Source organism: Primulina huaijiensis, chromosome 2 (genome assembly GCF_012295235.1).
Source record: "Primulina huaijiensis isolate GDHJ02 chromosome 2, ASM1229523v2, whole genome shotgun sequence".
Classification (NCBI taxonomy): Eukaryota; Viridiplantae; Streptophyta; class Magnoliopsida; order Lamiales; family Gesneriaceae; genus Primulina; species Primulina huaijiensis.
In genome coordinates this window covers 21596535-21613143 of record NC_133307.1, presented here as the reverse complement: position 1 = coordinate 21613143, position 16609 = coordinate 21596535, and the positions used below count along the sequence as shown (strand labels likewise).

At 36.3% G+C, this 16609-nt stretch overlaps 2 protein-coding genes and 1 pseudogene across 3 annotated transcripts; 2 read left to right on the top strand and 1 right to left on the bottom strand.

Annotated features, from left to right (window-relative positions):
- The first annotated feature begins 948 nt into the window (after positions 1 to 948).
- On the top strand, positions 949 to 6020 carry LOC140969557 (zinc finger CCCH domain-containing protein 40-like). Its single transcript, XM_073430937.1, has 4 exons — positions 949 to 1111; positions 1471 to 1740; positions 4295 to 4518; positions 5033 to 6020. Exons 1-4 carry the CDS (start codon positions 1007 to 1009, stop codon positions 5862 to 5864), a joined length of 1431 nt encoding a protein of 476 aa, XP_073287038.1. The 5' UTR covers positions 949 to 1006; the 3' UTR covers positions 5865 to 6020.
- Positions 6021 to 6754: 734 nt separating this feature from the next.
- On the top strand, positions 6755 to 12947 carry LOC140969543 (coatomer subunit delta-2-like). 2 transcript variants are annotated; one of them, XM_073430916.1, is made up of 12 exons: positions 6755 to 6905; positions 7260 to 7334; positions 7428 to 7467; positions 8617 to 8840; positions 9128 to 9370; positions 9464 to 9641; positions 10354 to 10658; positions 10797 to 10980; positions 11081 to 11234; positions 11745 to 11807; positions 11901 to 11997; positions 12632 to 12947. In XM_073430916.1, the coding sequence occupies exons 2-12, from the start codon at positions 7332 to 7334 to the stop codon at positions 12719 to 12721; spliced, it is 1581 nt and encodes a 526-aa protein (XP_073287017.1). In that variant the 5' UTR covers positions 6755 to 6905; positions 7260 to 7331; the 3' UTR covers positions 12722 to 12947. The 2 variants fall into 2 exon arrangements, with proteins under 2 accessions (XP_073287017.1, XP_073287025.1); XM_073430924.1 differs by having other exon boundaries at positions 6821 to 6905; positions 7269 to 7334.
- A 1134-nt stretch (positions 12948 to 14081) lies between these two features.
- Positions 14082 to 16312, bottom strand: LOC140959902 (pentatricopeptide repeat-containing protein At1g71460, chloroplastic-like; annotated as a pseudogene).
- Positions 16313 to 16609: the final 297 nt, after the last annotated feature.

Sequence of the window (16609 nt, the reverse complement as noted above, 5' to 3'; positions counted from 1 at the left end):
TCTTGGCGTTCACAGAAACAAACACTTGTAACAACTTCATCAAATCATGCCGAGATTATTGCACTACATGAAGCAAGCCGTGAATGTGTGTGGTTAAAATCAATGACTCAACATATCCAAATCTCATGCGGATTATCATTCGACGAGAAGCCTGTGATACTATATGAAGATAATGCTGCATGTGTTGCTCAAATGAAAGAAGGATACATAAAAAGCGACAGAACTAAACATATTCCTCCTAAGTTCTTCGCATTCACCAAGGAGCTTGAGAAGAATAAATGTATTGATGTTCGTCACATTCAATCAAGTGAAAACTCATCAGATCTCTTCACAAAGGCACTTCCTACGACAATATTCAGAAAGCACATATATAATATTGGGATGCGCAATCTACGAAATCTGTGAAGAATTGTTCGTGTCAACATGAGGGGGAGTTTACGTGACTGCACTCTTTTTCCCTTACTATGGTTTTTATCCCAATGGGTTTTTCCTAGTAAGGTTTTTAACGAGGCAGTATAAAAACACGTAATGAAGACAATCATTATGATCATCATCACAAGGGGGAGTGTTGAAAAATAATATTTAAAATGTGTGTATTGAATATTTGAATGTTGAAAATTAGGTAAAATTAGGTGTTGAATATTGAAATTTGTGTGTGATGATGAAGGTAATGATGTAATTTATTTTTGGATTATTTGTAAAAATTTTCTATAAATAGATATCTCATTTGTGAAGAAAATCACAATTGAGTTGAGAGAAAAATATTATAAAGTGTGTAGTGTGATAATTTTGAGAGTTTGAGATTTTTATTTTTTACCGTAAATTTTTACTTTTTCACCACAGTTTGCAGCCTAATTAAATAATTATTAATTAAATCCGTGTTGGACTCTATGCATCTCCTGTTGTACTTCAATGGCTAGGGCTTTATATTAATTCAAAACGGTTCTCATCTTTCCATTTTCCATTGTCCTCCTTCGGTACATCAGAGTGAATAGTTTAGGGGAGAATGGCGCATAGGCTGCTCAGAGACGCGGAAGCCGATGGATGGGAGCGGACTGATTTCCCGATTGTGTGTGAATCATGCCTCGGCGACAATCCATACGTTCGAATGGTATATTAGAGCTCTATATTTTCGATGTTATATTTGTTATGTAATTTAAGTTCTTTTCCTATTTGTTCTTGGAAATCAAGTGATTTTCTGCTTGTGGAAGAAAGTTCAGAAAATTATAAGTTGAGTTAGGTGACTGGCTCAGTTTTTATGGGAATTGAGTAGGTTCTTTAGATATCTGCGAACTTAAAATGGATTTGCTTCCAACCCCCCATCCCCGACCTCTCTTTTGCTTAAATATTTGCTAAAAGAGGCTAGTGTTCTGCCTTATTGGTATTCTGACTACGGAATTTTTTTATTTATTTTTAAATAGATAAATAAACTGGGTGCTTCTTGACAAACATTATTGTTAATATGGATAGACAAAAGCTGATTATGACAAGGAGTGCAAGATATGTTCTCGACCATTCACAGTTTTTAGATGGAGGCCTGGTCGCGATGCAAGATACAAAAAGACGGAGATTTGCCAAACTTGCTGCAAGCTGAAAAATGTTTGTCAAGTATGCCTGCTAGATCTGGAATATGGCCTGCCTGTTCAAGTTAGAGATACTGCCCTCAGTATCGATTCAAATGATGCCATTCCAAAGAGCGACGTAAATAGGGAATATTTCGCAGAGGAGCATGACCGCAAGGTATTTTTTCATTCTGCCTGAGAACAATCTTCGTGCTTTTTATTCGGAGTTGCTTCAAATACCCAACTACGAAATTTTTAAACTGACAAATAATTCATTTGTTATTGGATTGTGTGTTAAACCATTTGATTTCAATATTGATTTTTTCATATTATCAATAAATAAAAGTGTACTGAGAATATAGGCAGACAAACGAATCAGAGTATGTATTATCAATACAAATAAGTTTCACCATTGTGTATTCAAGCTAATGTAGGTAACACCCTTATAAATGTGCTGAAATTTCTACCTAGTATTTCTTTTCCTCCGAATATCCATTTGTTACTTTATTTGGAACACCTTGTGAAAACCAAAGTCCTTCAATATCTTATGTCTTGAAGATGTTGTGAATCTGCATGACGGAAAGATTTAATCTCTAGATTTATTTGATTTTTGCTCAGTACTCGCCAACCAGGAGAAACCATCAGGACAAGTTTTTTTCATTCTAAAATATCACGTGTATTCAATTTATCTAGCGATAAATCCGATTATGAATCTTGTACCTTGGAATAATGGTTTTCCAAATGAGGGGATAGCGTGTATACGAAGAACAGGTTGAACGCCGGCCGGAGAAAGAAAAGAGATTTGCATGTCTTTAACACCCAGACCCTTCTATTGATCAATCTAAACATACTCTAATCTGTTCTAAGCAAAGTAATGACTCTAACTCTTCCTGTTTATCTTAAGGTGACCACCCCTCGGAAAGTGAAAGTTCCTTGATGCAGAAACATTGTCATCTAAATTATAAGGCTGTTTCGTAAGGATGTAATTTAGAAAGCGTAGGTAAAACTCTTCGATAAAACCCCACCTCCTACTCCCAAAACATTAATCTACCCATCACCCACTTTTCGTTTGACATGATTTTTGAATATGACTGGCGAAGCTATAGTTGATGTCCATGGGCATCTGGAAGACACCCTTTGTCCTTAGATGATGTTCAAACTCCCATCCACCGAAAATCTCGTATTATCCTGCTCTTCTATAGCGATAATAAGTTTTCCTCAAGGAGAATTCCCAAAACCATTTGCGAAGTAGTGCCTTATTGTGAATATACCCTTATAAATGTGCTCTGGGTAAATGCTGGTTTCAAAAAGCACCTGACTTTCTAAGAGTAATGTACTAATGTTATATGCCAAATCGGACTTGCCTTTGGGAAATGTAGCTGTATCATCCCCAACCAAAGCAAATACACTCGGTAACTGTTGTTGAACTCTATAGTTAGCTTGAAGAGAAAATTAACCAGGCATTGAGTTTTATATAGATATTCGACTGTTATGCCAAATGCTCTGGGTTCAAACTTGCTAGCGGAAAATTGTTAGTTTCATTTATTTACTTACTAAGAATAGTGTTTGGATTCATTTATATTTTGTGGATTAGTTTCAAATGCCTTTAGTGGTGTTAATAGCTAGCTTCTAATAGGTAGAAAAACTGTTTGGGAGACAACTGTAGATAAAAGATAGTAAAATATTTTTACGAGGTGTTTAAAGTTGTAAGTGTGCAGCGTGCATTGTGAAGTAGTCTTTAGCTTGTCACTCTTCAGTTTTTTCCTTTAAAGGAGTTTTGATCTTGCTTGTGTTTCCATCAGATGATGGTGAATTGCAAGTGATTAAGAATGTTTGTTGCATTTATCGAAGTTGGTCACTTGTAATTGAGGGTGAGTGAATAGTTTCAAGCACGATCAGAACTTCTTCTAGAATTACGATGTTACATTTGCCCTTCATTTTGCAGCTTGAAATTGAAGTTGGTTTAATTAAACAATGTGGTTTTTGGCTGGTTCATGATTTATTGCCTGAAAGTATCATGTGGGTAAACAAGGCTACAGTGTCCTGTTAATCTAGTGGGATAAAGTACATTGAAAATTTGAAATTTGTATTGTTAAAGTTCGCATCATTGTTATTCCATTTAATCCAAGGGCACAGCTCGTGTTACTGGCCATTTTCTCGAGTTTGGTGGCCATAGCATGATTCTACTTTAGGAAAGAATAACTGTAGCTTTATAAGGTCACATTTGTCAAGGGGCATGATCCTACTCTTAATACTACCTGTTTGCTGATGGGCGAGTTGTGTGTCTCCCCACCACGATCAATCCAAATGTAGCCTTTCACTGGCCAATTCTTTTGATGTCCTCAGCTGTGATGGTTATTCCCCAGTTTACAAAAACTGTGAAATTGTGGAAAGAGGTAATAGAGATCAAGTTAGTGAGGAGTACATTGGCCATTGGCGAAAGGAAGTCTTTTGTAGATCTCTTGCTCTGGATGGTTTTTTCCCTCAATATTATTAGTTTTCCATCCATTTATGGTTATTGACTATTATGAATATCCATGTTTTGCCATCAGCATTGAAATTTAAATTTTGTGTTATTTATGAATTATGAACCATTGGATCTGTAAATCTATTTGAGTCAAAGCCTACTTTTGAATGCACTGCGGTTGAGTCACCACTTGTTAGATATTTCTTGCTCTTTTGTGAATTTTTCTCCTGTGTGTGTGTGTAGACTAAATATTTGCTATATACAGGCAAGAGCCGGGATTGATTATGAATCTTCACATGGGAAGGTGCGCCCTAGCGATACCATCTTGAAACTTCAGAGAACCACTCCATACTACAAGAGAAACCGAGCTCATGTTTGCAGTTTCTTTATTCGAGGTCAATGTACTAGAGGTCCTGAATGCCCTTATAGGCATGAGATGCCTGAAACTGGGGAGTTGTCTCAACAGAATATCAAAGACCGTTACTATGGGTATGTAACACGGTTTTGGAATTAATTATTTACTTGATATGTTGTGTATGCAGTTGATAGTCTGCATTTTTATATGAATGCTTAGAACGTGTAACGATTAGCTTCAATCATGTTCTTGAAGTATAGTTTGTGGATTCGAACCCACGTCTCTTCCTCCTAGTGAGAGATGTTTATTCCATTACACCACAAGGGTGTCGGTGTCTCTTTTTTTTAGCCTCCTCAAATGACAGGTCTACTGCCAATCTGTAGTTCTTCTTTTCCATTTTTTGAGCAGCTCCTCTTTTCCATTCTGGCACAGTCATGAATTCCAATATGTTTCGTGTATGTATTGTATGTTTCCCCATTCTTTGCTTGCAAGATGAAGCGTTTTCATTTTTTTTCCCTCGTCATGCACTTAAATTTCTTGTTTTGTTTAAGTCTCTATTTTTGCTCAATTTCAGTTCTTACAAGCGTTTGACTTCATCCCGTCCTTTTGCCATTCGCTTATTTTCCTTTTCATTGCATGCATGTGCAGAATTAACGATCCAGTGGCATTGAAGTTGCTTGGCAAGGCTGGAGAAATGCCTTCTCTGGAGCCTCCTGAAGATGAAAGCATTAGAACCCTGTATGTTGGTGGGCTTGATGCAAGAATTACCGAGCAGGATTTAAGAGACCATTTCTATGCGCATGGAGAAATTGAATCCGTAAAGATGGTTCTCCAACGTGCTTGTGCTTTTGTGACTTACACAACAAGAGAAGGCACAGAGAGGGCCGCTGAAGAACTTGCAAACAAGCTAGTTATTAAAGGCTTGAGGCTGAAGCTGCTCTGGGGTAAACCACAAGCACCGAAGCCTGAATCTGAAGGCTCTGACCAAGCAAGCCAACAAGCAGCAGTAGCCCACAGTGGATTGTTGCCTAGGGCAGTCATATCACAGCAGCAAACTCTTCAGCCCAATGATATACAAAACCAGCCTCCTATGCCGTACTTCAACATTCCTCCGCTGCCTGAACAAGATCGAGCATATTATCCTTCGATGGATCCCCAGAGAATGGGTGCACTCATTCCATCTCATGAGGGGTCTTCCGGTACAGCTGGCCTTGGAGGATCATATGAAAGTAAAAGTGGTTCAGATCAGATGCAGCAACAAGTTCAGCAATATGGTTACTCGAATGTGCCTCCCCCCAATATTCAATTCTACCAGCCATATCATCCACAATATGGATATATGCCACCTCCCATACTTCCACCTCGGCAACAATACCCTCAGCCACCTTATCCTGCGCCGCGGCCTCCTTTACCTCATCCTGATGGTGACCAGGCATCTTTTAATCCGAAAGCTCCAACTGGGGCGTCCCAACTACCATAAATCTGGTTAAATCGTTTGTCTAGAAAGGCTTTCGTATTTGGGTCGATTGATATGTTTTAACATTTGGGATTGCTTGCATGTAATGAATTTGATATTACATTTTTGGTTGATGCTTTTAAGTCAATTAAAATGGCTCGTCGATAACATATTATGCTATATTTTTGTTGTTACTATTAACATGCACAAAGTTTGCTTTAGCTTTACTAATGTTTACTCCTGCACGGGCTCGCACTTCGATATCAAGGTATTCTCTCCAAGTCAACGAGGGAATTATATACCTGTTGGGTTATGTTTTGATTAAAAAATAATGCATTCAGCAATTTTTGCAGATTGGATTTAAATAATGGAAGGGGTTTTTCAAGTGCTTGTTAAGGATTTAAACAGTTCATTGACAACAGAATTGTAATCAAGAATTTGAAATTTTATAATTCAATAGCAATGATTTTTATTTATCATGTGGCACAATATTTCCCGTCTTTAAAAAAATTCAGATCTTCTTGCACCAAACTATATCGTGTATTTTTAGTTAAACACTAAAAACATGTAAATATATTCTCGAATATAGCTTTCTCATGTACATTAAACCATGTCGGGTGTTACCAACTGACATAAATCTCTAATGTATTTACAAAGTCATAAACATTATCATGTTGAATATATATGTTATTTTGAGACCGAGTGTTTAGCCCAATGGTCTCACCAGAATTTTTTTGTATCGACTCAAGTTCGAGTCTTCCCTACCCATAAATTAAGATATAAAAAAAAAGAATATATGTTATTTTTTATAATACATAATATTAGACATAAAGAATGCACTCATATTTTGTGCGTGCACTTTTACAAAATCTGTAATAGCGGCGATTATAAGTTGAGCTCATTATGGCCGTTAGATCTGTATCAGATGTAGCTTAATGTTCCCAGATTATAAAAGCCCAATATTCAACCCTTTTGGTTGCGTATTTCAGCCATCATTATTCTTCTAAACCATTTCACTGAGTAACTTCTCTCCGTTGCTTCGCTTGAATCCCGGTGATTTCAGAGGTACTATAATAATTTCTTCTCAGTATATTTTGCACTTAGGGTCCTGCGTGTTTCGAATTCGATCTGTTCTAAATAAGATTTTATCTGGTATGGGCCTGTTTTTCGCTTAATTCCGGGATCCACCATCTTTGGTGGTGCTGATTATCTAGAAGTATGCGATTTGTGCAGCATGAATCACACTCGAACTAAATCTATCGATCTGGGGAAATAATGATTCTACATTACTGATCCAGATCTTGGTCTTTGGTTGCTGTCACGTATCGTAGTGCGCATTTGTGTGCGAATCTATTTATGGGAATGAGATGTTTTGTTGAGATTGATGTGAAATTGATTTTTCTTTTCTACATTTCCAAGTGTTGTTAGGTGATCCGCTTCTTCATTTTCTTTTTCTACCTGTTGAGTGTTGGTGGAAGTTGAAGGAACGAAATGGTAAATGCCTTCATCATTTATTTTTTTGTTAATTTTATTATCTTGTTTTTTTTTTAAAATTATTTATGATTATCTTCGTAATATGTAATTCAGGTTGTGCTTGCCGCTAGCATTATTAGTAAATCTGGCAAAGGTAACCTTCTCAAAGTTCAGGTTTCGGTTCTTTTATCAGTAAAACTTGGATGTGTATGGTGCTACTATTGATCATCGTACCTTAAGGTTTTAGAGGATAGTGTCTATTTTCTTGGAGTTTCGTTTGACTGTGATTTTGATATAATTGAAAATTGGTTAAAAAATCTGTGTCAAATTGGGTTAAATTTTCATTTAGAACTGGCAGGTAATTGGAATCCTAAAGTTTGTGTGGTTGTGTGAGGCTTTGAATGGAGACTTCATCTCAACTTCCAGACATTTTTTCGATGGCAAAAGTGGGGTCTTCTTAGGATGTGGCCATTTTAATAAAACCCTAAAATATGACCTTTGTTTCTATTTATACCGAATAATTACAGACACGGTGCATATGCGCAAGATATATTGGCAACGCGTTTGGAATTGAACCTTTTGAAGAGATCATGATGGGGTGACTTGTTATTTTGGATTTTGGTTTCAACATGGTGGTGTATCTATTGAATTTTATTTGCATATATTCCTCATGTTACCAATTGATGTGAAGGTCACTGCGTTAGTGAAGACATGGTATAAGATAAAAATTGTTTCATAACTATATCATAGTTAAGGGCTTGACACTGTCGTTATTTTAGACTCAAAATTGACTGTCTCATTGGTTTTCAATGGTTAAAATTTAAAAGTGATCTAATATAGATTTTTGTCAAAAAGTTATCGTTTATTAATTGAATTCAATAGTATTTCTTGACAATTTATTGCTTTGCATATTGTTTCGTTTTTCTTTGGCCTTGATGATGTATTTTATGCTTTTCTGTGGAAATTTGATTTGGGCAAGTTTGTCACGAACGTGAAACTACTTGGAATTTGTGCTAGAGTTTTCCATTTCCTCTGTTGGCTCGATCAATTTCTCTTTTTCTGTTGTTTCCTTTTTTGTCGTGGTTTTTCTTTGTGTTGAATTGTTTCCCCTCTATTTCCCTTTTCACTCCTTACTGGAGGTGCATTAATCTTTGTTTCCCACTGTACGTTTCACCCTTATCATTGTAGGTATATAGTTTTTTTGGTGATTTTTTGCATTCAAATTCAATATGTTTGCTATCACAGTTTTTTCTATCTCTACTACTGATGACCATGTTTAACTTCAACTTTATGTCTTCCACAGCCATTGTTTCAAGGCAGTTCGTTGATATGTCTCGGATACGAATTGAGGGATACCTTGCAGCCTTCCCCAAATTGGTTGGAACAGGAAAACAGCACACATATGTTGAGACCGAAAATGTCCGTTATGTTTACCAGCCGATAGAGTCCCTGTACTTGCTTCTTGTCACAAATAAACAGAGCAACATACTTGAAGATTTGGAGACATTGAGGCTACTTTCAAAGCTTGTATCCTTTTTAACCGCAAATGGATAGTGTCAATCTTAACTGAAACTGTTATTGTTTTTATTTTGAGTAATGCTCAACCTCGCCACAGTTGTATTTTGCTCTTTCAGGCTAGGCATGCTTATTTCTTTCCATCAGAAATTGAAGTAGTAAAAATAGTGTCTGTTCCCATCCATTAATAGCATGCAGCTGAAATTGTTTTAGTTCTTCGAAGTCTTAGTATTTTCCATGGAACAATTTTTCACTTGGTGAATTTAATATTGTGATACTATTTCCTTAATCACATTTAGGTTCCTGAATATTCTTATACACTAGATGAAGAGGGCATTGGCAATACCGCTTTTGAGATTCTTTTTGCATTTGACGAGGTCATCTCTCTCGGGCACAGAGAAAATGTTACAGTTGCACAAGTCAAACAATACTGTGAGATGGAAAGTCATGAAGAAAAATTGCACAAGCTGGTATTACAAAGCAAGATCAACGAGACTAAGGATGTCATGAAGCGTAAAGCTAGTGAAATTGACAAAAGCAAGGTAATTGGTTGAGGCACAACTCATGATTCTTATCATCGATGAATCATTTTGTGGATCACCAGTATACTGATTTACTATGTTAACTTTGTTTAGATTGAGAAGAATAGGGGTGAGAAAGGAGGATTCATGTCTTTGCAGTCAATGGGTTCTGGAAGAATTGACACTGGTTTTGGGAGTGACACCAGCATATCTAGTAATAGTGGTGGTTTTGGAAGTGGTTCTGTATTTGGATTAAGCACAGACTTGGAACCCCAATCCTCTAATTCTAAAGGTTTATATCTGCTTTACCTCGTGAAATTTTAAAAACTGCTGAATAGTCTGTTCTACTCCGTGAACATAAAATTTATGGTGCTATGTTTTGTTGCTGAGACATCTACTATTATGTCACATCACTTTCTTTTTAGTTTGTTGATATATAAAATCAAACCCATAAATTACACCACTTGTCCATTTTATCATGTGATTTTTTTGGGTGTTCCCCTGGGGGAATGGGAATTGAAAAATGAAAGTGTAGAACAATGCAAGGCCATCTTATGATGTTGCAGAAACTAAAAAATGGTGAATCTCAACCATTGTCATGAATGTATGGGTTGGATCATATTGGTCATGATGCTTGCCGTAGCAGTACAATAAGGCACCATGTAGCTATAGTTGCCCCTGAAAGTTACTTCTAACAGTTGGCATTTAACAAAACCATCTACATCTAGTATAAGCTACAGAATGTTGTTTGCTGGAAAAAAGCTTGCTGCATCATTATTATGATAACCATTATTATGACAAATGACTGATAATTGTAGGCTTTGTGGATAATAGTTGGAAATGATATCAACTTATCAAGTTGATCTTGATGTTCTATTGTTGTATGCTTAGCCTGGTGGATGTTGGTCGTGAGATGCTTTTTTGGTGATAGTTTACAGGACACGCGATTTGAGCACTAGTGACTGAGATTGTTGCTTTTAAACTACTATAACTATAATAATTAGGTCGTCCACCAGCATCTGCATCAGCTCCACCAAAAGGTCTTGGTATGAAGCTTGGGAAAATGCAAAGGACCAACCAATTTTTGGAATCTCTCAAAGCTGAAGGTGAAGTGATTGTTGAAGATGTGAGACCAAGTATTGGTCAGTCCAAACCAGTTGCACCACCACCAAGTGATCCTGTTACATTAACCGTTGAAGAAAAGCTTAATGTAACTTTGAAGCAGGATGGTGGTCTTGGAAGCTTTGATTTACAGGGTACCCTGTCACTCCAAATACTTAACCAAGATGATGGACTCATCCAAGTTCAGGTCTCTAGTTTTGTCTCTCCATTCTTGTGCCTTATGCTAGCTTCATTTTCTTGCTATTTTGTTTAGAAGGGTTCTCATATTTGTTCCAGGTATCAGGATTGTATATTTCATAAATATTTTTATTTCAAAAATTTTCAGGTTGAAACTGGTGGCAATCCAGGAATCCTTTTTAAAACACACCCCAATGTCAACAAAGAACTGTTTTCGGGTGAAAATATACTAGGTCTCAAGGATCCAAATAGGCCATTTCCTACTGGTGATGGCGTTAGTCTGTTGAAGTGGAGAATGCAAAGTGCGGATGAGTCTTTTGTGCCATTATCAAGTGAGCTTTGCTGCTATCATACCCTTACCCCCGCTCTCAACACAACACCCGATTTTTTTTCCGTGCTTTTTAGTTGTTCACTTTCAGACTTTCTTTGCAGTTAACTGCTGGCCCTCTGTTTCTGGAAATGAAACCTATGTAAACTTGGAGTATGAAGTTCCACCAATGTTTGATCTACAAAATGTTGTCATTTCAATTCCTGTTCTTGCTCTTCGTGAACCACCACGAGTACAACAGATTGATGGGGAGTGGAGGTGAGGGTTTATTTTCGAATTTATTAAAAGTTATGACTAATATTGTCATGAAAGTAATATTTCCAGGATTGGTTTGTTTCATTTGTTGAAATGTGTATAGTCTTGATTGATTGCTGGTGTGATGGCATGAAAATATTACACTGGAGTTCCAGGCACCTCCTATACTGCATTTGATACTTTAATTTGGCATGCGCACAATGGTTTTGGGTCAAATTTTCAATGTTAGATGCTCCAATTGCTGAAACTTCTGCATCTTTCTTTGGAGGGAAAATGGGCATAAATTTTAAGGAATGTGGTTCTAGTCCTTTTTGAATGAGACGTCATTGAGTGACTGGCCGGGCACTAGTGCTGGGATATTTGTGGAAATTTGTTGAGATGCATGGAAGTGAAATTTCTTAGGAATAGTGTACTAGTTAATCAAGAAAACAATTGTGTAGTATACCTGTTCACACAATCTTAATTCAAATTACTTGGTGGTCACAGCAGCGTCACATTGTTTCCCATTTGCAGGTATGATTCCAGAAAGTCTATTTTAGAGTGGACTATCGTGCTTATTGATAACTCGAATCGCAGGTTGGTTTACTGTCAAAATTGCTATTCAGTTTCATGTGTACAACAGTCTTGTAGCTTGCTTATTTGGTTTGATTGGTGTCGGCTAACTTGCAGTGGATCCATGGAATTTGTAATTCCTGCCGTAGACACTTCTGAGCTTTTCCCAATTTCTGTGTGTTTTACTTCTACAAGCACTTTCAGTGATCTCAAGGTTTCTTTCTTCCCCTTTTTATTATGTCTTGTTTTGTCATTTCAAAATCGGTAAGTTTTCGTTTCACAGCATATTAAAACTGATGAACTTTTGAGCAATCCATAATCATGAGAGTGACTGCATTTTTATGTAATCTTTTATTCGGGATTGGGACTGATAATGGAAAATGAACTCATTTCAGATGGAGTTCTCTTGCATTGCTTCTTCTGTTCTAACTATACCCAATCTTACAAATGTCCCCTAAGCATGTAATTCTTGAAAGAGTAAATTACGATGGTCTTGTTTGTTTGGCCTGTTCGATTTATCGGCAATCATATATGACGCAAAAACCTTGCCCGCATATGAAAACTTCGGACTTATGTTAGGTTTTAGCCATTCGGTTTTTATGCGTTTTGATTTTAACAGAGGGCTTTAAGCACAATGTATGCAAGTTAACGCCTATGCATAAACATACATGAAAACAATTAAGTTGAAACGATTTCTTGCCAAACATATTTTCAAAAACAAATTTCCGAGTTTAAAATAATAGGAACTTCATTCAAGTAGCACTTGTCACTTTTCTTGTATTTCTAAGCATTCGGGATTTTGTTTTTGAAAAATAATTCGGGATTTTAACTGTTTTCAATGTTGGCAGGTTGTCAACGTTTTACCACTGAAGGGAGGGAATCCTCCAAAATATTCCCAGAGAACACTGCTTTCTACAGAAAATTACCAAGTTGTCTAATAAATTTTCCTGGTAACAACAGTTACAATAATTTTATGACTTCATTTTTCTTCTAGGAAATCATTTTCCTTCAAACTTAAGAGTAAACTTTACCCTACGGTGGCTTTGGATTGTACCGAAGCGCTTGGCATCTCATGCCATGTTATTACTTTATAAATTTCATGACTCTATGAGATGATACTGAAAATGTCGATTTATCTAACCAAATATTGAAGATTATCGTTTATATTAAATCTTTTTTGTGAAAACACCGAGTTTCAATTTAATAAATTCAAAGAATTTAGTTACAATGGTGACAGCCCCTACCGATGGAGTTATAATTCTAAGTATTGGGTAGGGGTGGAATGGGGTCGGGACCGGTCCCCTAACCACTTTACCCAATTCTTGTCCCAATAATAATTGATAATATTTTTTTCCTCTTTTTCCAGTACCCGTAAATATCGAAACCGAAAGTTTGGAATCCCATTGGGTAAGGAGAGGATATCCTGAAAATTCTAGATCCATTTGATTAGGAAGATGATAACCCGATAAATATAAGAGTGTGAGCAACAATTTGATCTTTTCACCTTTCTAAGTTAGACTTAAAAGAGAAAATTATAATAAACTGTTTTTTATTTTTTATGATTTTATTTGAATTATAATATTTTCTGTGTTAATTTTTTTATTCATATGAATCAATTAACAATATAATTTAAGGTAAAAACTTGTGTGAGACGGTCTCACGGGTCGTATTTGTGAGACAGATTTTTTATTTGGGTTTTCCATGAAAAAGTATTACTTTTTAGGTTAAGAGTATTACTTTTTATTGTGAATATGGGTAGGGTTGACCCGTCTCTCAGATTAAGATCCGTGAGACGGTTTCACATGAGACCCACTCATAATTTAAACATTAAAATAGCCATATGTGGGCTAACTTTTTTCAAATGAGTAGGTCTCTTGTGAGACGGTCTCACGAATCTTTATCTATGAGACGGCTTAACCCTACCGATATTCACAATAAAAAGTAATACTCTTAGCATAAGAAATAAAATTTTTTCATGGATGACCTAAATAAGAAATCTGTCTCACAAAATACGATCTGTGAAGCCGTCTCATATAAGTTTTTGTCATTTCAAATATGTTAGTCAATTTTTATATTGTTTTTGACTCAATGTTATTTTATTTAAAATTAAAATCTTGTGTTAATAAGATAATAATTTTTTTAAAAAAAATTAAAAATATTGAAATAATCAAGTCGGATCGAGAATCTGGTTGGATGGGTATTAATTTTCCAATCTCTCTCCAGACATTGATCGAGACGGAGAAAATCGTCGGGATTTCTTCAGGACAGGAGTAAGATGGGATTCGGGTTGGTCTTGGGTTTCTTGCCACCCCTACTATTAAGTATGTCAAGATAAAATCAATATGTACACCTTGGGGTTAACGGATCTTTCTCAAACTTAAACCATCGAATCCCAATGTTACCCCAAAGATTTGGCAGGCTCCATAGTGATTGAAATCAATACCAGGGACGATGGAAGTTTGAATTTTAAGAATTCAAAAAAAACTAAGATGCTTTCTATATCTTCAGTGTGGATATTTATACCCGGGTAGCAATTTTTGGCGATTAGCATGGCAAGAACACTAACTGATTACAAACAGGATGAGACGATTTATTGGCAAGCCAATGATGATGTCATTGGTATATATTTCTCGGCCACCTCAAGTCGACCAAACGAGTAAGAAGTTCGATAAGGCAAGAGTAATGTTCTTGAGAGGCGTTGATTTTATATTTCGGGTTATTTAAAAACTAGATCACTTTAAAGGAGAATTGGTTTGGAGAGGAACCACCCGACACCATTTTGACGAAAAGATGCAACTCTTCATAACGACTGTTGCATCCATATGCCTTGATAATGGCAGTCCAAGTCATTGATCCCTTAACACGAATGGCATCTAATGACAACTTTGCTTCATTGATTGCTCCCAGTTACCATAATTCTTTATGATTTCTGCAGAAACGAAAGGGATTGATTCTAAATCTTTCTTCAAGGCTTGTCCATGGATCTCCTTCCCCCAAGTTTTTGAACTTTAAGTTCTCCACAAATACTCAATATCCTTGCTATAGTCACCGAGTCTTGGCCGGTGTTTAGACATGTGCATTGCACGAAAAACACTCGATCAGGATTGTCCATGCTATAACATTCTTCTTCTCCATGTTATGAAACACTTTTAAGCAGTAGTCCAAAACACCACATTTCGACTAAATTATCATCAGTGAAGTAGAAACAGATAAACCAGGCAGAAATCCATTCTTGACCGCATCGATCCCTTTTTCCAATGCCCTCAGTTTTCCACAAACAGGAAGAATTGTAGCAACTGTAACAACATTAGGCTTAAACCCTTCTTGTTGCATCCATATAATTGATCTTAACGCCTGCTCAAACTTCCCATTCATAACATAACCTGATAAAAATGCGGTGCAAGAAATAACATCTCTCCATTAATCCATAAAACACCTTTCTTCCAGATATCATATCTCCACATTTGCAGTACATATCACTAATCCAGATTGAATAAACAACTGTTTCGAGTACTTCTTCATTTTGGTCACATAACCATGAACCTCCTGCCCTATTTTTCGAGCAAAAACTTCTCCAGTCGCTGAAAGAATATTTGTCAATATAACTGAGTTAACTTATATACCCTCCCTTACCATCGACCTGGTGTATTCCAATGCTTCCCTTTGCAGCCTATTTGACCAAAACCAGCTATCATGGTTTCCCACACCACAACATCCCTCTCCTCGAACTCCTCGAGTATACAGTTTGCCAGCTTAATCCTGTCACATTTGAAATATGTATCGATCAAACCGGTCCTAATTATACCACTCTCAATCAATCAAGTTATAATCAACATTCTATGAGTTTTCAGTCCCTGGGTCAAAGCACTAGTCCCCGCCAAGCTCTTGATCAAACAAGAAAAGCTATAAACATTCAACTTCACACCTGAAGCCCTCGTCTCCAAGAATGATCCCAACACTTCCCGGTAATTGTGCCTACTTTGTTTGCAAGAGCTCATTTTTTTCGAGATCATTAATCCTCACATGCACGTGCACTTGCTTCGCTGCATCAATGGACTTGACTCTCGCACAAGTAGAATTAAGCGATGAAAATTTTGGGACATTAGTGGGGAATGCCAGTCACGGTGGTCCCGATAATCCAATATGGCAAGTGCTTCTTTAAGTTTGTTCTGTTCAGCAAATTTCTGCATATCTTTGTAAATAGCATGTGGGTTTTTGTTGAATATTGTTACAAAGTTTGAGAAAGCGTCATTTTTCTTGAATTTCTTGGGTTTTTACTTCGAATGTGTGGGTGGAGAGAGTGATGCTAATGCTTTGATCTTGAAGGTACCATTGTTGTGGTTTACTTGGGTATCAAACATATTAGGAGGGAAAGAGTGAACGAAAATTGGAGGTCTAACGGTTGTGGCGGCAGAGTGCCTCCGTTAAACCTCAATCAGCATTTTGGAACGATCATGGCGCAATTTTTTGGATTGGATAACTTGAAGATGAGGTTTTTAAGTGCTTTTTTATTTTTCATTTTTTAAGATAGAAACTGAATAAAAATTATTAAAATTTTCATTTTTTATTTTATCTTTCCTATATAAATTATTCAAGGGCTTTCAGAATTACAAATCAATTCAAATAGTAATAAATTACATAAAAAACAGTTTTTTTTTTATTTACATAAAAAACAGTTTTTTTTTTTTAAAAAAAAACTAATTACTTTCCAAAGTTGTAATTGTTGATGGGATCTTTTTACCGAAATTTTTTAATTTTCACTGTGTTTTAAAAAAAAACTAATTACTTTCCAAAGTTGTAATTGTTGATGGTATCTTTTTACCGAA

What these genes read in the sequence shown, in the direction of transcription:
- LOC140969557 (XM_073430937.1), top strand. Translation starts at nt 1,007, where the DNA reads ATGGCGCATAGGCTGCTCAGAGACGCGGAAGCCGATGGATGGGAGCGG. An exon ending in ACAATCCATACGTTCGAATG is followed by an intron (nt 1,112 to 1,470) that starts GTATATTAGAGC and finishes TAATATGGATAG; the next exon opens with ACAAAAGCTGATTATGACAA. An exon ending in ATCAAAGACCGTTACTATGG is followed by an intron (nt 4,519 to 5,032) that starts GTATGTAACACG and finishes ATGCATGTGCAG; the next exon opens with AATTAACGATCCAGTGGCAT.
- LOC140969543 (XM_073430916.1), top strand. An exon ending in TATTAGTAAATCTGGCAAAG is followed by an intron (nt 7,468 to 8,616) that starts GTAACCTTCTCA and finishes TGTCTTCCACAG; the next exon opens with CCATTGTTTCAAGGCAGTTC. An exon ending in GTCTTTTGTGCCATTATCAA is followed by an intron (nt 10,981 to 11,080) that starts GTGAGCTTTGCT and finishes CTTTCTTTGCAG; the next exon opens with TTAACTGCTGGCCCTCTGTT.